The sequence below is a fragment of the Paroedura picta genome, chromosome 17, assembly GCF_049243985.1.
Source record: "Paroedura picta isolate Pp20150507F chromosome 17, Ppicta_v3.0, whole genome shotgun sequence".
NCBI lineage: Eukaryota > Metazoa > Chordata > Lepidosauria > Squamata > Gekkonidae > Paroedura > Paroedura picta.
In genome coordinates, this window is record NC_135385.1 from 24,045,451 (window position 1) to 24,064,685 (window position 19,235).

The following is a 19,235-nucleotide window of genomic DNA, read 5'->3' on the forward strand; positions in this document are numbered from 1 at the left end:
TTGCGTCCAGAAATGTGGCAACGGAGATTCCTGTTTCTCGGCCCCTGCCCAATGCTTTGCTCCTTCTGCCCTCCAATCTCCTCCGGCTCTCATTTCTGATTGCCGCAATTGCTAGAGCAGAAAAAGAAGGTCCTCGATGCCAGATATCTGCAATCCACAGAAGACTGCTGTAGAACCACCTCGAGCAGGAGCAGTCTACCTGAGTAGCCAGACCTCAGACATGGCGGCATCCATAGCTGGAGCTCCTGCTAAGACGTGGAGAGGCACGGCGGCACAGACGTGGAAGAGGCCACCCGTCGCCCCTCTCTGAGCAAAGAGCCGGCGGCTTTCTCGATGGCCCTGGAGTCTCTCTCCCCCTAATTGACACGGCCAGGGGCTGCCCAGGCACCAAACCGGCTGTTGCACTAATCGTATCACTTCTCATCGGCCCCGGATTCGATGGCCGCAGCCCCCCCTCACTCCCCCCTCGCCCCCGGCCTCTGAAGAGGCAGGTTCCTGGTGTAAACAGGACCAAGAGGCTGTCGGGCGGGGCTAATGGCCGTGCCGAGATGGGGGCCCTTGTGCCCGGCTGTCAAGGGCTATTCATTAATGGGAGGCCAAAGCCTTGCAGATGAAGCAGGGACGGGCAGAGCTGATAAGCCTGGGGGGGGGGGGGGAGCCATAAAGCGGATGCTTTAATCTCATCTGCCTCGGTCCAGAGTGTCTCGCCAGGCAGGGTGGGCCGGCCACAGAACAGCGTTCTCCTGCAGCCGTGGCAGCGTCCCCTTGCCTCCCACTTAGGGTCTTTTCATCCTCTCCTTCCTTCGAGGAGATCGGCCCTAGGGTGCCTGCCTCCCCTGACCGGAAATGCTGACCGGAATGGAGAAAGGAGATTCCACGCGGACCGAAAGACGTCCCACTTCACCCTACGGGCGCCTGACTTGTGGAACTCTCCGCCACAAGATGTTTCTTACAATGCTCGTTCCCAGGGGTCTCCTTTTAGCCCTCCTGCTCCTTCCCCTTCTAGTTAAACCTCTGCCTACGGCCGTCCAAGCCGTCTTGTGCCGAGAACACCCAGCGGCGGACGCTGTCCTCTGAGCATCCTGAGAGGCCGGGAGAAACCCAGCCGGTGGTCGGGGGCCCTCTGGAAGCAGCAAGGCTCCCGTCCCTCCCTGCCTCGCGACCCAGCTGTGCTTTGGGAGGGGAGAGCACCCCAGCCTCCCCCAGCCTTCCCTCGGAGCAGGGCACTGTTTGCTTCTTGGAAGCGGGCGTGTGTCTGTTCCCCGCCGCCCGGCCAAGAAACAGGGCCCGGATCCTTCCAGCTCCCCCCATTTGGCAGCGGGGGTGTCGGGAGAAGAAATGGTGTCCTGCGGCGATCCAGCGCTCCGTCGTTCCAAGCCTGAGCAAACGGGCTTTCTGCAGCTGTGCTTGGCCCCGGTGGGACCCTCAGTGCCGGAGCCTCAGCGGGCGGCAGAGGCGCGTGAGTGGCAAGCGGCCCCGGGTGCGAATCCCGGGCAAAGCGACGCTCGCAGCTGAGGCCCGGTCTCCGAGGAAACTCTTTGGGGGAAGGAGGACTTCCTCTGAGCTGGCCTGAACCGCCTGCTGCCCCGTTTCACGGAGCACCCACCAGGCCTTGTATTGTAAGGGAGGGAGAAGCGGCCGTCTTTCTCCACCTTCTCTGTCATGTTAACTTGAAGACCTCCCCAGCTCTTTTGCCCCCACAGGGTTCTGGATTTGTTTGTTTGTTTGTTGGGGGGGGGGAAGGGGAGTATACGTTGCCACCAATTTGCACAAGAGGGTCCAGAAGGAAGGGACTGTGACAGAAGGAAGGCAACAAGCGGGGAAGCATAGAGACAAGCATAAACAGGGGGACCAATACATTCTCTTTCCAGTTACAGCTTTAATTTCAAGAGGGGGTGAGAGGTGATGACTTAACGGGAAGCATGGACCAGAAAAAAAGAGAGAACTAGATGTGCCCCTCCCTTCATTGTTTCCAGCCTCTTGGACTCAGAGGTACACTGCCCTTGCAAATGGAGGCTCCATTTAAGTATTATGGCTGATCGGCACCTATAGGGCTGTCCTCCCTGCATTCTCCCTCATCCTTGTAATATAAGACAGAACAGCTCCCCTTGGTTTAAATTTTGGGTTATTTTTAATGGGTACAGCATCCCAGGAAGGGGCAGGGAGGATGGGGGGACATCATATGGCAAAGAAGCCGTTCTGCAGAACTGACGCTGCCTTTTCTCTCGACCCCCCACCCCACCCCAAGACGTGATTGGAAAGCCACAGGACACCCCCACCCCCACCACCTGCGTCCCAGGAAACCAAAGCACCGGCGGCCGAGATCCGAGGATCCGGACAGGATAGACATGCTGTGGATGCCGGGGAATTGTGCACAGTCTTGGCTCACAGGATCGCAGCCGGCTCCTCCCCTGGGCTGAAGAAGCATTCTGGAAGCCTCCGAAGGGCCAGGATCCGGCTCCACCTCTCTTCACCCGGGCAAAACGATGCTCGTCCCTTCACCACGATGCTGCAGCCCGTCAGAGGTCAAATCTCGGGCTTGAAAACTCTGCAGAGAGGAGGAAAAGGGGAAAGTCTCACAGGACTGAAGGATGCCCAAGCGTGCCTTGTACACTTTTTAAAATTCGCAGCAAAGTCCCTAGTTTTGCCTCTTGGCTTTGACAGCTTTCGAGCGCCATGGCTCACAGAGCATTACTCCCTCTGCGCCCGACATCTCTCTCTCTGCCGGCGGAGATTTCACATTGTGCACTGAACACGAGGGAACGCTTTGCTCCCATCCATCTGGCCCTCTTTAAAGGGGCTTGCAACTCCTGTGGGGTTCCCCCACCCATTCCCCTACAACATCAAAACAGAAGAAGAAGAGGAAGAAGAAGAAGAATTTTTATACCCCACTTTTTGACTACCTGATGGAGTCCCAAACACCTTCCCTTTCCTCTCTGCACAGAGAGCTCTGAGAGAACTGTGACTGGCTCACGTGGAAGAGGAGTGGGAAACCGAACCCGGTTCTCTGGATTAGAAGCTGGCTTACTTACGGTGTGGCGTTTGCCTGGCGCCCGGCTCTTCTTGCTTGCCCCTCGTCCTCTCCAGGAGCCCTGGGCACGGGGGGGGAGATCTTCGCCAGGGTGTTTCGTGGCCCCCAGTCCGGCACCGGGAGACCTGGGCCACTCCTCGGGGCTGACCCCAGGACCGCCAAGAGGTCCCTGACAGCTTGGGTGTGGGTAGAGGCCGGTGGCCGGGAGCCTCTCTGGCTGGCCCTCCCTTGCCCAGGGGGCCCCTGGAAGGCCAGGGAAGGATGCTCCAACGCGGTCCAGGGTGCCGTCTCCGCCGGGTACCGCAGCAGCGTCGGCCACCGAGAAGACCCCCGGGGGGCGGGCAGGGAGGGGGCCGTGTCGGAGCTCTGCCCAGGCTCCTCTTCCAGCTCCCGGCGCCACAGGTAAGGGGAGCGGCTGACCCCCATCAGCAGCCCTGAGGCACGGCCCACGGTGTGGTACCTCGGGCTGGCCACGTGCTTGTACCAGGCCCCGACCGGGGCGAGGACCAAGACCAGGCTGAGGAAGCAGAGGGCTCGCCAGGGGCCCCCGGACGCCGGCCGCGGAATCATCGTGGGGAGGAGGAGGAGGAGGAGGAGGAGGAAGGGCAGAGCTCCTGCAGCTCTCCAGCAGGCGACGGGTGGGCAACAGAGAGGGCCAGGGGGCACTCTCTTTCTTGCTCTCTCTCTCTCTCTCTCCCTCTGCCTGCCTGCCTGGCTTCCCCACTTCTATATAAACCCCGTGAGGGAGGGGCAGCCCTCTTCTCTCTCCTGGCTCCGCCTTCTCCCCAGCTGGGGTGTCAAGAGCTGAAGTCACCCACCAAGCCTCCCTTCCCCTCCCCCGTAGGCAGGCCCACCCGCCCCCCTCCCCAGACGCCATTGGCAGTCCCTGCCCGCGAGGAGCATGAGCATCTTTGGGCCCTGGGGAAACTGCCTGTGCAGGCAGACACTCCACGGGTGCAGTGTTTCCCTCTGCTGGGGAAAGATTCCCCTGTTGGATTTCTGCCTGCCAGGCAAGACAAGGCCACCGGAAAGATTTTGATTTAGGGGGAGAATTGTTGCTCATATGGCATTTAAGGCAACCTCTTTTGTTGGGGGGGGGGCTTAAGGTTTGCATTTGAGAAAACACGGACCTTTTCGAAAGGGGACAGTCAGGGTGGTCTGGGACAAACCTCACCAGAGCCCCCCAAGGTGGGTGAAGCCCTTCCGGGAAAGCCAGAAACTCCAAGAGGAGTCTTGCTTGCTCCCACTCATTGGGTGCCCCCCACGGAGACGAGGCACAGGGCAGAGGTGACGAATCTGCGGTCGCAGATGGAGGCTGCGTGATGGCCGTCTCCAGAACGGGGAGAGCACTGCGCTCCGTGGCTCCAGGCCAGCCTGCCTCCTTCTCCGGGCCGCCATCTAGATGGCCCCGAAAGCCCAGATACGTCACAGTGATTGAAGGCGGCAGGCCCCCGAGCCCGAGAGACGTAGCCGGGGCCCCTGCAGGGCCTGGCAGAGAATGCTCGGGGTCCCCATTCTCCCGTGGGGGAATTCCCCTGGGGAGACCCCCCACCGCTCCTCCCTTGCCGCAGAGCTGGCTAGCCCTTGGGGTGCTCCGGCCCTTTTCCTCCTGCAAGGCAAGGCAGGAGGTGGCGACTGAGGCGACCCAAGCAGCCGGTTTGTGTGATGACCGTGGGGTGTCTTCTCCGAAGGGTCTTCAACCGCTGCCGGAGGGACGGATCCCGTCTGTCATGAAACATTAATCGTCTGCGCAGCTCTTCCACGGCTTTGATGCCGCCTGACGATCCACGCCTAACGAGCCAATTATTGCCGCGGCGCCTACAAGACAGACAACTGTTGTCGTACGAACACTTGTGCGATTAGACAACAGGCGAGTGAGTCGGCTTTTGCTCAGGCGGTGACGGCGGGACGCTTCACTTCCCTCCACTCGCTCCAGAAAGGGGAAGTCAGTCCTCGGGAGGAGGGGATCGGCGCGCTCATCCAGGCAAACGGCACAGCTGGGAAGGCGGCCGCCCGATGCGACCCCGCCAGCGTGGGCAGAGAGGGGAGCGCCGGAGGGCAGCCTGCCGAAGAATCCTGTGAAACTCAAAAGTTGGCCCACACAGCCTGTTGAAGAATCCTGTGAAACTCAGAAGTTTGCCCACAGACAACAAAATATGTGTTGTGGAATCTGAGACGCAGATCAAAGCATTCGGGCTATCTGTAATGGGTCGCCAGCTCCAGGTGGGGAGATATCTGGAGATATCTGAGAGGGGACTTGAGTTGGGTAGAAGGCCACAGAGAAAGGAGGGAAGGAATGTCCAGAATAATCTCTGGGGCAGCCCCACATCCAAAGGCAGTAGTCCAGCCCCGGGATATAGGAAGCTACCCCCCTGCCCTCTTTGTGCTGTCCTACATCATGACACAGGCCCACAGCTCAGCAATTTGGATTCTGCGCTCCCAAGTCCTCCTGTGGCCATAATACAGGGTTGGGGAGTTCCCCAGACCTCAAGCTTATTCTCCCTGCCTGTGGATAACATTGATTGCTCAGAGGGAGCTCAGAGCTGCAGGAAACAGGGAAGCCACCCTCTTTTGCTCTTTCTTTCAGTTTGCAAGGGGGCAAAGAAAGCTCACACGCCCCTTGCTTTATTTCCCCAGCGCTCCGATGAGCATTAAACATGCATAGCCTCTGATGATTGCTGCATTGATCACACCTGCACATCCGTCCAAACCCGGCCGCTTTTTAGCAGAGGAATTATGAAAGAAAAATGAGTGAGTCAAGTCTCTGAAGAGGAACTCACCGAATCCTTTTTGGCTTCTACGCTGCCAGCGAAATTAAGTCTGCACTTGGCATGACTCACGGTCGGTAATGAAAACCATGCTCTATTACTAGGGTGAGCATCATTTTGGAGGGCTCTAGAGAGAAGGAGAAAACAATTTCTGACTAGCCGCGACTTCCAGTTTTGCTTTTTCACCTCCTGCTGCCACGCTGCCTTCTGCACCTTCAGTTGGCAACTCAAAACCCATTTCTAGCATGCGTTGAAGAAGCAGCACACCCAATAATTTAACGGTTCATGAGTGCAAAGAAGCCCACCAGACACAGGGGTGCCTCTTCTGCTCTGATCGACCAATTGCAAAGAGGATTTCTGTTCAGCCTCTGGAGGAGTAACTGTTCTTGGCTTTCCCCCTTTCTTACCAGTAGGGTGGGCTCCCCAGAAAGGCCAATTGGGGGAGGAGTAAGAAGCTGCACCTCCCATTTTAATTCACATAAACAGTTTCCTAGTATAGAGATCGGAGGTGAAAAACCTGGGGCTATTTTGGAGATGTTCAAAACCGCAGTGGGTCTCAACCTGGGGGTCGAATGCTTTCACAGGGGTCGCAGCAGGGCAAGCAGCTTGGCCCGGCGGGGGGGGGGCACCACCCACACAACAGCCTTGCGGGGTAGATCGCGGTAGAGTGTTTGTCTGTCTGGAGTAGCAGAGAAGAGTGGGACAAGAGGCACAACTGAACTGAGAAACCCCAGCAAAAAACAATTTATATACAATCATGAACGATGGATCTTCACGCATTGGTCAGTTTCGGTTTAATTTCTGTGAAAGAAGCCTTGCATAATTTGATGGTTGGGGGTCCCCACAACATGAGGAACTGGATTAAAGGAAGGTTGAGACCCACTGACTCGGCCAGAAGACATCAGGAAGCCACAGGTCTCTGTTGGGCTCTAGTTGCTCCATCGGGGCCATCAGGATGACAAACAACGCAGCCTGCTTATGCACACCCATGAAAAGCTTAATTACAAAGACATATTTACCACCTCGCGTTTGGCCGCCCCGTCACCATCTCTCCCGGGTTTTTCTGCGTCGTTCCACAGACAAGTGACACTTAAGACCGGTCATTAAAGTCAGGAGCTGCCATCTCATTTCACGCTAATTGCGCTTCCCAAATTGGACATAAAAACATATCCACAAGTGTCATTAATCTGGGTGGGAGATTGAAAGGGGAGGTTAATTATGACGATGGAGTGCTTTACGAAATAATTGCCACCCGCTCAACCAAACATTCGCTCGCCTGCCCTCTGATGACTACCAAAGACCGGGATTCTCTCTCCTTTGACGGGGTCACTTGTAAATGGAATGCGTTTTGTGTTCCTGACAGCACTGGGGTTTTGGCACACCGTGTTGGACTGGATGGACCAACGGCCTGACCCAACAGGGCTTCCCTTAGGTTCTTATGACTTGGGCAGGGATGCTTGATCTTCTTGGTGCATGGGGAGCAGCCGTGGGTGGGCTTCTGGAGTTCTGGCCCTGCTGCTGGATCCCCTCTGGGCCACAACAGTCACGCGGGGGGGGGATGGGGGAGCTCTGAGAGAACTGAACTGCCCTAGGGGTACTGTGACTAGCCCAAGGTCACCCAGCTGGCTGCATATGGAGGAAGGGGGAATCCAACCCGGCTAGCAGGATTAGACGCCGCCGCTCTTCGCCACGGCTGCTATTTGACGAGGATTTAGGTTGTCGTCACAACTGTTTAAAGTTTAATGGGTGGAAGTTTTAACCAGAAACGGATGGGTCCCCCGGCTGTGGTTGTCGCTGCTATAGACTGAACTTCCAAACCGCCTTTCCGGAAGTAGCTCGGGGCGGCGCACCGCATGCAACCGAGCAGATTAAAATCAGCATAATAAAAGCCGAAGCAACATGACAATATAATAAAAATGACACTACTAACAATCCCCTCCCGCCCTCCCTGCCCCACGCCCACGTGCCAGCCCAGCCCAGCCCAGCATCCGGCCGGCGGCCTTCGCGCATGCGCTTAGCCTAGTCCAGCCAGGCGCCGCTGGGCGCGGGCCCGCCACGTGCCCGGGCTCCAGAACTGCATTTCCCAGGATCCCCTGCGAGGAGGCGCCGCGCCTGACGCCCAAGGCTGATTGGCTGGCGGGCGGACGCGGCGCGAGCGGCAGCGGCGGGCGGTCCTAGAGCGGCCCGGCGCGGGTGGCCGTCGCTCTAGGCGGCGGTGTCGGTGCGGGCCGGTTGCTAGGCGGCGGCGGGGCCGGCCGGGGGGGTGGGTGGGCGATGGCGGCGTCGCCTCCTCCTCCTCCTCCTCCTCGGGCTGCTTCTGCGGGGGGCGTCGGCGGCGTCGGGGGGCGTCGGGGCGGCGCGGAGGGCGCGAGCTGCGTGCTGTGCTGCGGGGAGCTGGAGGTGGTGGCGCTGGGCCGCTGCGAGCACCCCATCTGCTTCCGCTGCTCCGTGCGCATGAGAGCGCTCTGCGGCGTCCGCTACTGCGCCGTCTGCCGGGAGGAGCTCGCCCAGGTGAGCCGGGACGGGCCGCGCGGGGGGGGGGCTCCCGGGCCCGCCGGGAGGGTGGCAACCGGCAGGGAGAGGGCACCGCAGGGCCCCGCCCCCAGGGGGGAGGGGCGGCTCAGAAACCTAAAACTCCAACAAACAAGCAATGAATGGTGGCAAAAGCACCCCCGGGGGGAGTCAAGGAGGTGTTATTGTTAGTGGGTGCCCCCCCTCCCCATTTCTGGGCGGCGTAACTGGGGGGGGGATCTGCTGGCATTGGGGGGGGGTTGTCCAAAAGGGACAGGAGGGGGGGGCCTGTTTGCAAGTGACAGCTCTGTCCAGGCCCAGCGTGTGTTGCCGGAGTGTGTGTTTGTGTGGCCCTGAAGGGGCCGAGAGGGACACAAGGTCAGGGGTAGCGGTGCCCCTGTCCATGGCAGAATAACTCAGGTTGGACGAGCCCAGACCACGTGGAATATCGCTTCTCTCGAGGACGGTCCATCTGCTCGGCGTTGGCTTCAGTCCTGCTCCGGGGCCAACTCATCGCTAGTCAGAGCAAGCTAAGGAGGGCCCTGGTGGCTTCGTGGCGTGAAGATGCCCGCTTGCTCCATGTGGCGGGACGTCCAGAGGTTGAATGAGTGCTCAGATGTTGCCACAAGCTCCAAACCATTGGGAAATTTGGGGAGGGGGGTTGGGGATCCATCCCAGGGGCTTCCAAACAGCTGCCTTCCTCTCTCAAAAGGTCTGGGGATCGGGGAGAGGCTGAACTGGGGCTCCAACCACCAGTATTGAGGCGCCTGGAAAACTGGTGACTCCGGTTTCTTGACCTGCATTTCTCAGCCCAGAGCACTCCGCTTGGGAGCGGGTGGGGTGTCCACTGTGTGGTGGCCCAAGGCTTGTCTTGAGGTGCTGAGCTTCCCAAGCAGTGCCGGTCTTTGCGGTCAGATTCACACACGAGGAATTGGGGACCACCCTCGGCCACCGGAGATCTGGCCAAGCATCGGTCAGGAAGGATGGCCAGAAGGGAGACAGGCAGCAGAGGGGCGGGGCAGCACCTCCAGGAGGGTCTTCTCACTCGTAGGGAGCCCCCACCCTTCTTCCCTGTGCAAAGGGACTGGGACGCCAGCTGGAGACTGGGAAACGTCTCTCATCCCTCTCCTTGTGCTGAGCGTTGGTGAAACAAGGACTCTTGCAAGAGCAGCAGTGCTCCTGCCTGTTCTTGTCGGGACTCTTGTTTTGTGGTTGTTTGCAAAAGGCACTCGCCGTGGGGGCCGGGACTTCCAGCCAGGCAGATGAGTGAGGTCATTTCCTGTGTGTCAAGCGGGGTGGGGCAAACCAGACCTCCCACTGCAGCACGACCTGCTCGCCTGGGCATTCCCCACGGGGCCACCTCTGTCACTGAGGCTGTGATTTCCAGCAGGCAGGGAGAGGAGCTTGGCAGGTCTTTCTCTTGCCGTTTCCCTTTGCAAGCGGCACTTTTGGCCTCTTCTCAGAGCAGCCGTCCAACCAAGTTTTTCCCTAGGTGGACTGAAAGGTGCCTGATTGGACTCGGACTTTGGCGTCTCAAGCAATCCAACAGACATTTCTGGCCCCGCACAGCCCAGCCCAATCCAGCTCTTTTGCTGGCAGGGCTGGGCTGCCAGCCGCTGCTGTCCTTTGATTTGGTTTCCACTTCCCCGTGCCGCGTGCGAGTGACCACGTCTTTGGGTGGGGGGTGGCCGGGGAGAGTCGCGGGAGGGAGGGAGGGAGGGAGGGAGGGAAGTGGCCGGTCAGCTGCTCTTTGCTGAGTCACCTCACAGGGGGCCTGGCGCCTTCCGCGGAGGCACTCTCCGTTCCGGAAGGCACTGGGGCCAGACGGGCATTCGAAACCCCTTCTGAGCGAGCAGCCGGGGAAAGGACAGAGCGTTTGGTTCACGAGGCCTCTGGAGACCCTTGGAGTGGCCAGGCCCGAGACATCAGGGCGGGAAGCGGAAGAGGCCTGATCCCAGCTGACCAGCAGGGCTCTTTCCCGGCCTCAGCCGGATGGCGTCATGCCTGCTCCGGGCACAGGATCCGCGGTCAGCTGAGTCCTTCCTTATCTGGGTAAATGTTGTCCCAGCGCAGGGAAGCACGAGGCGTGGGGATTCGTCCCTGCCTTGCCTGGGTCTTCCTGCTTCCAAAGCTCTGACGTGGCCTACCGGCATGGGGCCCCACCAGGACAGCCTGCCCTCGGAAGCTAGGCAGGGTAGGCCCATCCATGAGTGTCACATGAGTCATCGTGCTAGGCACCGTCTCTCTCCCCGAGGTCTGGCCATTTCCCACCGGTGCGCTGGAAGTGGGGAAGAGCATGTTTTAATGCTCAGAGCACCCTCTGCCAACGGGCCCTGCGTGGAAGCATCGGTGTGTGCCCACGCCCCTTGTTCAGGACAGTTAACTTGGTGGTGGTGGAGAAACACGGCAAGGAGCTCAGAGACCGGGGACAGCCCCCCTGAGCCAAGGGCCCCTTCCCTGCTGGGGCCGTTGTGAGACGCCTGGCAGTTCAGGCCTCACTTGTGGGTCCGGCCAGGGCTTCTGCCGCCAGCAGGCCCAGAGCTTACCTGTGCTGGGTGGGGTGTTGTCCGCTTCTGGCCGCGCCCCTGCCTCTAGCTTCCCTCTCTGTGCCTTCCGCAGGTGGTCTTTGGGAGGAAGCTGACGTCCTTTTCGGCAATCCCCCTCCACCAGCTGCAGCACGAGAAGAAATATGACATCTATTTTACTGACGCAAAGGTTTATGCTCTCTATAGGTGAGAAAACCACTTCAATCTTGGGCGACTTCCCTTGGGTAATCTGGGTCAGGGTGTGGGTTCTAAGAAGGAGGGACGGAAGGGTGCCGGGGAGGAGGAGGGGGCTACGTTTATCTCCCTCTGGAGGTAGAGGCCGATGGCCCGCTGCTGGATGCCCCCAGTCGTCCATTCCGGCCAGCGCTGTGATGGTGGAAGCGGCTGACCCACCTCCGTCTCCTCCCCGCCCCCCAGGCAGCTCTTGCAGCACGAATGCCCCCTGTGCCCGGACGCCAGGCCCTTCGCCACCGTGGCCGAGCTGGAGCAGCACATGCGGAAGCAGCACGAGCTCTTCTGCTGCAAGCTGTGTGTGAAGCACCTGAAGGCAAGTGGCCGCCCACGGGGGGCCCCCCCTCCCCCCGCCCCCCGCCACGGGTGTCCCCGGGCCCCGCTGCTTGGGCGCCTGGCCAAAGAGCCTCTTCTCCTCTTCCAGATCTTTACCCACGAGCGCAAGTGGTACTCGCGCAAGGACCTCGCCCGGCACAGGATCCACGGGGACCCGGACGACACCTCCCACCGCGGCCACCCCCTGTGCAAGTTCTGTGACGAGCGCTACCTGGACAACGACGAGCTGCTGAAGCACCTGAGAAGAGACCACTACTTCTGCCACTTCTGCGACGCCGAGGGGGCCCAGGAATACTACAGGTCAGGGCCCGGCTCCCTCGCCCGCTTCCCCGGGAGCCCCCACCGGCAGGACGAGGTTCTCCGCCCACTGGTGCCAGGGCTTCCTTTGCTTGGCCTGCCCAGAGGGCTTCTCAGGGTGGGAGGGGCCACGCAGGGGGAGGCAAGGGTTTGCAGCCGCTCCCTCCCCCACCGCACTCGGCTCCTCCACTGCGGGACGGAAGGCCAGCTGCTGCAGCCGGTCTGGTCCGAAGGCTCAGAAACCTCGGCCACCCCGGGCTGGAGGCCCCCGAGGCACGCTGTGGGCTGAGCACCTCTTGCCCCAGGGAGCCCGTTTCCTAAACCGCTCGATTTGCAGAGGAGCCAACACCTTTCTCGCGCCCTTCCCGCAGCGATTACGAGTATCTCCGGGAGCATTTCCGCGAGAAGCACTTCCTGTGCGAAGAGGGGCGCTGCAGCACGGAGCAGTTCACGCACGCCTTCCGGACCGAGATCGACTACAAGGCGCACAAGACGGCCTGCCACAGCAGGAGCCGGGCCGAGGCCAGGCAGAACCGGCAGATCGACCTGCAGTTCAGCTACACGCCCCGCCACCCGCGGAGGAACGAGGGTACAGCAGGGGAGGGGGGGAGGGGAGGGCTCTAGCATGGCCTACTCTCAGACCCTTTGACACGGGAGGTGCTGCCGGGGATTGAACTGAGGACCTGCAGCATGCCAAGCCGAGGCTGTGCCCGTGAGCCACGGCTCCCTGAGGAGGTGGATCCCACCGCCTCCCTAGGCAGGCTCTTAATCAGCTTGCCCCGTGTGGGTCACGTGAGCCAGAAGCTGTGCCGTTCAGGGGAGACCCAGGCCCCCGGTCAGCCGCGTGTCTTCGCCTCCCAGGGGTCGTGAGCGGAGAAGACTACGAGGAGGTTGACCGATACAACAGGCAGCCGAGAGGGGGCCGGGCCGGGCCACGTGGCGGACAGCAGAACAGGAGAGGGAGCTGGAGGTATAAGAGGTAAGGAGCCCTGACTGCCTGGGGGGGGGGGGGGGGCGGGCCTGCGGGTTAGGAAGCTCTTTGGCAGAGCAGGTTGGCAAGGGAAAAGGGATCTCGGCTGACTTGTAATCCCCTGTTGGGAGGCTGGGCCACGTTCTCAGACCTGTTTGGTACGGCTGAGCACAGTCTGGGCCGTCCTCTTCCCCTGGTGAGCACTTTGACCCAGAACCAGGCCAAGGGCTTCCCTCCCGAAAGCTGCCTGGCCCCCTGGAGTCCCAAACTCTTTGCCCCCGCCCGGCTAGCAGAGCAGCGTGGGCAGTGAGGGGAGGGGAGGGGCAGGGCAGGGAGGGGATCCCGCTGGCTCCCGGAGCACAATGGGTGGCCCCTTCTGCAGGGAGGAAGAGGACCGGGACATCGCCGCGGCCGTGAGGGCGTCAGTGGCCGCCAAGAGGCAAGAAGAGAAAAGGCGGGGCGACAACAAAGAGGACGAGCCGAAGGAGGGGGAGGCGACGGCTGCCTCAAAGCGTGCGCCAAACCCCCCCTCGGAAGCCCCAGGTGAGGCGGAGGGAGGGGAGGTCGGTCCTGGGGGAGAGCCCTTTGGGCCAGAATTACAGCTCTCTCCCCCCCTCCGTCCCCAGTGCCCAAGGAAGCGACCCCAAAGGCTGTGCTGAGCCAAGAGGACTTCCCTGCCTTCGGCTCGTCCGCAGGCGGCTCCACGCAGAGGTGAGTCTTCGGGACCCTGGAAACGGCCAGCTGGGAAATGCCCTGAGGCGGGGAGTCCAGACCCCCCCGTGCCCCAGCCTGGGACAGGCCCCTCTGCTGGTCGGCGGCTGATTCCGGCTCTGCCTCTCCCTCCTCCTGGAACGGGCCCAGCAGACCCTCCCTGCGAGGATGGCCCAGCAGTGCTCAAGCACTCTTACCCGCCCCTTGTTCCTTCATCAACCCGAAACCGGTGCGGAATCGGCTTCCTCGGCCAGAGCGGGGCAGAGTGAGTTTCCGTTTGTGCCTCTTCTCTCTGCCCAGCCCTGCCCAGCCAGCGCCCGTGAAGCTGAAGGAAGAGGATTTCCCCAGCCTCTCCGCCTCGGCCTCTGGCGCCGCCCCCCTGGCCGTGTCCCTGTCCTACACGGCCACGGCCAAGAAGACGTCCTTTCAAGAGGAGGACTTCCCTGCCCTGGTGTCCAAAGTCCAGCCCAGCAGCAAGGCCCCGTCGACCCTCTCTTCCGCCTGGAGCAACAGCTCCGGCAAGAACGCCCTCAAAGCCGCGGCTCCGAGCACCGCGGGCGCCAGGCAGCTCACGAAGAAGCCCGTGCCGGCCGGCGGCAGCCGAGGAAGCAAGAAGGCCAAGGCAGGGCGTGAGGAGCAGGACGGAGCCGGCGGTGGCGGGAGTCACGAGGTCCGCAGCGCCCCGACCATGGTGGACGTGTCCTCCTTGCTGGTGGCCCCGGACGCTCAGGCTTTTGTGAAAGTGGGCAAGAAGAAGAAGGTCGGGGCGGAGAAGCAGAGGGCGTTGCTGGCGCAGGAGGAGCTGCCCCCCGTCCCCTCCGGAGAGCGGGCCCCAGAGGCCGAGCCCCCGCCGGGCGCCCCCACAAGCACCGCTGCAGTGGAGAGGCCTGCGGGGATTGTGAACGGCTACTCGGAAAAGCCCGCCCTGTGCAAAACTTCCAAGGAACCCCCCGGCCTTCAGAAGCCCCCCGCGGCCGGCCAGCCCCTCTGGCCTCAGGAAGACTTCCCGGCCCTCGGAAGCTCCGGCCCGCCTCGGACGCCTCCCCCACCAGGTGAGGGCGGGGAGACCTGGCTTGAACGGAGGGTCGGTTGTGCTGGGCGAGGCGAGGGCTCCGTCCCGTCTGGCATCTGGGTCCCGACATTGGGCCGTCAGCCTCCCTCCCCCCTCCCCCAGCATCAGCCAAGGTTGTTTGGGGTCTGGAGCCCCTTTCCTAGGAGAGGAGGCCGAAGACTAAAGGGGGGTGGTGCTATGAGTGGGGTTTACGGAGGCGTTCTCCTCCCGGCCAGATTGGCCTGGGATCCTGGAGATGGTTTTCCTCCCTTTGGTCACTGGGAGGGTGGTGGGGGTTGGTTGGGCTCAATCAGGGGGTGGCTTTCAACGGGCTGTCACCTGCTGCCCCTGCGGTGTCCACTGACTGCCTTCCTTCTCTCTCTCCTCCCCCCCCCCCTTTTCCAGGTTTCAGTTCTGTGGTGCCCACCAACAGCCCCTTGGCCCCTCCAGGTCTGGCAGTGCCCCTCAGCAAACCGCCTCCCGGCTTCACCCCAATTCCGCCCGTCTCAGAACTTGGCCCCGCCAAAGAGTGAGTAGGCGGGCCCTTGTGTGCCACGTGCAGGGCCTGGGGAGGGGCCAAGGGCCAGGAAGTTCTGTTTGCATGCAGATAAATGGGCTTGCCAGAGGCAAAGTATATTGAATGCAGCGCTTTTTCTCCCCAGTCCCCTGGAATCCCATGTGGGAGGGACAGGGGGGGAAGAGCCAAGGAGACAGACAGGCACTCCCATTAGGCCCGCCTGCCTGCCCGGCCAGCCTCGGGGCGTTCCCTTCACCGCCTCCTCCTCCCCCCCTCCCCGCCAGGGCCAAGCTGTGCCAGGGACCCTACCTGATCCTGGAGAACTTCCAGCAGCGGAACACCCACCTCATCCAGTCCATCAAGGAGTTCCTCCTGAACGACGAGTCGCAGTTCAACAAGTTCAAGACGTACTCGGGGCAGTTCCGGCAGGTGAGCGGCAGCTTCCCAGGAGACTCCCTCGGAAGAGGGCAGCCGTGGCCCCCCGCCCCTCTCGCCCCGCTCTGAATGCCTCGTTTCTCTCCCTCCCCCGGCCAGGGTCTGATTTCGGCTGCTCAGTACTACCGCAGCTGCCAGGAGCTCCTGGGGGAGAACTTCCGGAAGATCTTCCACGAACTGCTGGTGCTGCTGCCGGACACGGCCAAGCAGCAGGAACTGCTGGCCGCCCACACCGACCGGAAGGCCCAGGAGGAGAAGCCGGGCGGCGGCGGAGGCGGCAGCTGCAGGGCCAAGAGCCGGAAGGGGGCGTGGCAGGCGGACTCTGGCCCCGACCTGGACTGCTGCGTGTGCCCCCGCTGCTGCCAGGTGCTGACCCCGCGGGATCTGGCGGCCCACCAGGCCCTCCACCTGGAGGACGAGGAGTTCCCCTCCCTGCAGGCCGTCAGCCGGGCCATCAGCTAGCCGGCCCAGGCAGGGCAATAAACCCCGTCTCCGTTCAACAGCTCTGTGCCCGGGCGGGGAGGAGAGGCGGGGAGAGCACGGCCGGATCCACGGGGGACACCGTCGGGCCGGGGAAGGCGCGGCAGGTTCGCGGGCCGGGTTAGTGGCTGCGGCGAGCCCCGCTGGGCTGCCCGGGACTGCAGAGCGTGCCCTGCCAGAGTGTGTTCTGACTGGTCTGGCACCGAGAGAGGGAGAGGGAGGGGGTGGGTTTGCCATCCAGGGAGTTTCTGCTAAGGGAAAAGTTGAGAGGCCAGCAGAGGGATCTGGGGACCCAGAGGTGGGCGGCAAAGGGGCTGCGGTAGCCAATTACCTTTCTGTTCCCTTCTTCCCTCCCTTCCCACCCCGATTTGTAGACCCTCCTGGGGCAGAGGCGGGTAGGGGACGGGCCAGGCCTGGCTTCCCAGGAGTCTTAGCAGAGGCTTCAAGGGGTTTGCCAGGATCGTCAGATTGCTGGGGACGCTGCAACAGTTTGAGGGCCGATGACAGCAGGGGACTGGGGGGTGGGGGCCTCTGCCTGCCTTGCCGGACTCCAGTTTGGATCTTAGTCAGAGCCCTCCAAGGCAGGCAAGACCCCAGATGGCGCCCCAGGCCAAGGGTCTTACCCCTGACACGTCATTCTGTGTTCAATGCGGCCATCTGCGATAGTTTTGTCGCCTGGAGGAGACAGTGGGGAAGGGGGGTGGAGGTTTTTTGCCCACGTTTTGGTGACGGGGAAGTCTCTGCCTTCCCTTGCGTGCGGGTTACTTTCCTCCCCCAAATCCTCCCCCGCCCCCTGAGGTTGTGAGTCCTTCGTGCTTCGGCCTCAGTCTGGTTTCCCAGTCGGGTCACGGTTCAAAGTTGGCTGGTGGTTTCAAGTCCCTTGGAGCTGCTCAAAGGTAGGCTCACTCCGCGCCCCCTGGCCGGGGATCCCCCCCCCTCCCTCCCCCCCCCCCGTTGGCGGAAGGTTTAAGAGAAGTCTGTTTTGAACTGTTTATTGGAAAATAATTGTTGCAGTTGGCACACAAGACAATTAAAGGAACGCAATCACAGCTGTGGACAGTGCTCGCGCCGACCCTTCTCGAGATCGCGTCCCACGGGGGTTCTCCCCCCATGCAAGGAAGGCCCACGTGGGCGGACGGCGGCACCCTTAGCGCTCGCGTACATACAAAGAAACCGCTTTAAAACGTCTTTTAAAACTCAGCTTTTCACACCATCCACTTTTCTACGACAACGCGGGGGGGGGGGGGCTACTCACAACTGCAACTGTACTTTTTAGTTTTGTCACATTCCGTATTGTGAGGCGGTCTGCTTTCGAAGAAGAGAGGTATCTGCAGGTTGGACTTGCTACTTGGAGCCGCACAAAGATGCAGAGGGGGCCGAACTGAGGACGGGAGACGCGAGTCCAAGGGAGGACTGGTTCCCTGCCCGGCCGAGGGCAAGCAAAGGGCAGGGCTGTTCCCCCTCCCACTTTTTGTTTCTCAAGAAGCTGTATTGGAATGATTGGGAGGGGGAAAGAAAGGTAACCTGTTTCTACTCCTGCAGCATGGAGATGTGCTGAGCACACAGGAAAGGGGACCCTCCTGGGGTGGGAGTCACAGGATGGAGGGCAGGTGGGAAGATCCTTCAAGGGACGCCCCTCAGCTCCAGGCTCTCTTGGTGAAAGCGTTGCCACCGGCCAGTCAGTTTTGGCCAGTTTGGCCGCTGTACGGCCCACCCAGCTGAGCTTCTGTCTCTGCCAGGCCTCCTTGAGAGAGGACATGGCTGGATTTGGTTTCCCAGGTGCCCGTTCTGCAGAGTTCCCTGGCCCCGTGTGTCCCAAAGAAGGGAGCTGGGGACCACGCAGTCCCCTCTGCCCGTCTTCGCGGTTGTGAAGTCTTTACTGTGGGCACGTGCGTACGAAGGCCTGGAAGAGCCCCCAGTCAGCTCAAAGCAGGCCCCATCTGGGTGTGCTGTCGCTGGCCCCCACCTCTGGGTCACAGTTTTCTTTGCCTGAATTAAAATGGGAGACCCGTCTTGCTTTGCTCAAAATAGATTTATTTTTGTGCCGCGCAAGAGTAAGGGTCAAACTGCGCTGGGAGAAGCCTGTCCCTCAGGAGCCACCAGACGCGAAGAGGCAGGTGAGCCCAGAGCAGCAACTCAGGCAGAGGGGCCACGGGGACGCCTTTCTGAGGATGGGCAAACGGCTGACTTTGGCTCTGCGCTAGGGGGTGCCCATCCCCGAAGCCCGGTGGAGGCTGTGAGCTCACCCCCGCTCCCCCCGGGGCCGTCCAGTCCAGGGAGGGCGGGATGGGGTGGGGAGAGGAAGCGAACACAGATGTAGGCATGAGGTACAGACATTCAGAACTGTAATATAGAGCACGTGAAACACCACTGGCCAAGACAGTTCTTTTAAAACCGGTTAAGACAAAACGCAGCCCCCCCTTGTGACCCCCCCTCCCTCCCCCCTTCTCTCTCTCTCTTTTTTACATTTAATACAAGGATATTCTGGAATGGATTCCTTTATAGCTTAGAAAAAATACACTGTACCGAACAGACATTTATTTCACATGTACAATCCGTTGAAGGAAACATTTAAACTTAATTATAGATTCCGACACCCATTCCTCCCCCCCCCCCTAAAATACTGAAACGCTTTTTAAAATTCTTATCTTGTTGTGCTGCTCCCACGCCAGTGTTTCCTCTAAGGGAAAAGATATAGCTACAACCCTGCTTCTACCCTGTATTTTAAAATTGTCCCCTGGCCAGGATGGGGCCTATCTTGCGGGGGGGGGGGAAGATTTACACAGTTTGGTGTTGTGGTTAAGAGCAGAGTCCTCTAATCCAGAGCCCTGCGTTTGATTCCTCGCTCCTCCACCTGGAACCACCTACCTCTCAGGGTGCCTGTTGTGGAGAGACGAAGGGAAGGCAATTGGAAGCCGCTTTGAGACTCCTTCAGGCAGTGAAAAGCAGGGTATAAAAGCAACTTTTCTGGATTAAGTAAGATCCCACATTGGGCAATTTTACCCCCTCTGAAAATATTTCAAGGCATATCTGACATTTCAAAGGTTTCATTTGGGAGGGGGGGTGTTTCCCACATTTGGACTGAAAGACATATTTCCAGAAGCAGAACCGCAAAAAAAAAAAAAAGAATCTAGGGGAAGGAGGGTAGTTTTTAGTTGTGACCTGTGAAAACAGAAGGTTTCAGACTTTAAATTTAGCAAACACGTTCTTACCCTGGATCTTGCTGAGGAGTTCCACCTGCCTGGAAAGGCTTACGCCCAGGTAAACAGGATTGCGTGGCTCGCTTGCTGGATTGGGAACAGTGTTCTAAAAAGGGACACACGGTGAAGAAGCGGCTCCCCATCCTGTGAA

The 19,235-nt window shown here is 60.7% G+C and overlaps 2 protein-coding genes across 7 annotated transcripts; one reads left to right on the forward strand and one right to left on the reverse strand.

Moving 5' to 3' along the window:
- Window positions 1-1,859: 1,859 nt before the first annotated feature.
- On the reverse strand, window positions 1,860-10,927 carry NPW (neuropeptide W). Of its 6 annotated transcripts, none has more exons than XR_013227289.1 (4): window positions 10,857-10,927; window positions 6,819-6,986; window positions 5,812-5,926; window positions 1,860-2,548 (listed from the first exon to the last, which is right to left on the reverse strand). XR_013227289.1 is itself a non-coding variant. In XM_077316910.1 (2 exons), exons 1-2 carry the CDS (start codon window positions 3,599-3,601, stop codon window positions 2,527-2,529), a joined length of 591 nt encoding a protein of 196 aa, XP_077173025.1. In that variant the 5' UTR covers window positions 3,602-3,839; the 3' UTR covers window positions 1,860-2,526. The 6 variants fall into 6 exon arrangements, 1 of the variants encoding a protein (XP_077173025.1); XR_013227288.1 differs by lacking the exon at window positions 10,857-10,927 and adding an exon at window positions 7,560-7,722; XR_013227286.1 differs by lacking the exon at window positions 10,857-10,927 and adding an exon at window positions 7,454-7,722.
- Window positions 8,058-16,933, forward strand: ZNF598 (zinc finger protein 598, E3 ubiquitin ligase). The gene is made up of 12 exons (XM_077316889.1): window positions 8,058-8,310; window positions 10,930-11,042; window positions 11,274-11,403; window positions 11,512-11,723; window positions 12,092-12,309; window positions 12,582-12,699; window positions 13,073-13,233; window positions 13,317-13,401; window positions 13,702-14,453; window positions 14,858-14,981; window positions 15,254-15,398; window positions 15,504-16,933. Exons 1-12 carry the CDS (start codon window positions 8,074-8,076, stop codon window positions 15,864-15,866), a joined length of 2,658 nt encoding a protein of 885 aa, XP_077173004.1. The 5' UTR covers window positions 8,058-8,073; the 3' UTR covers window positions 15,867-16,933.
- Window positions 16,934-19,235: the final 2,302 nt, after the last annotated feature.

Excerpts from the sequence above, each read along its gene's own strand:
- NPW (XM_077316910.1), bottom strand. The coding sequence starts at position 3,601 with ATGATTCCGCGGCCGGCGTCCGGGGGCCCCTGGCGAGCCCTCTGCTTC. Across the intron at positions 2,549-3,032 it reads CGCCAGGCAAACGCCACACC|AGTTTTCAAGCCCGAGATTT; the intron begins GTAAGTAAGCCA and ends TCCTCTCTGCAG.
- ZNF598 (XM_077316889.1), top strand. The coding sequence starts at position 8,074 with ATGGCGGCGTCGCCTCCTCCTCCTCCTCCTCCTCGGGCTGCTTCTGCG. Across the intron at positions 11,404-11,511 it reads TGTGTGTGAAGCACCTGAAG|ATCTTTACCCACGAGCGCAA; the intron begins GCAAGTGGCCGC and ends CTCCTCTTCCAG. Across the intron at positions 11,724-12,091 it reads GGGGCCCAGGAATACTACAG|CGATTACGAGTATCTCCGGG; the intron begins GTCAGGGCCCGG and ends CCCTTCCCGCAG.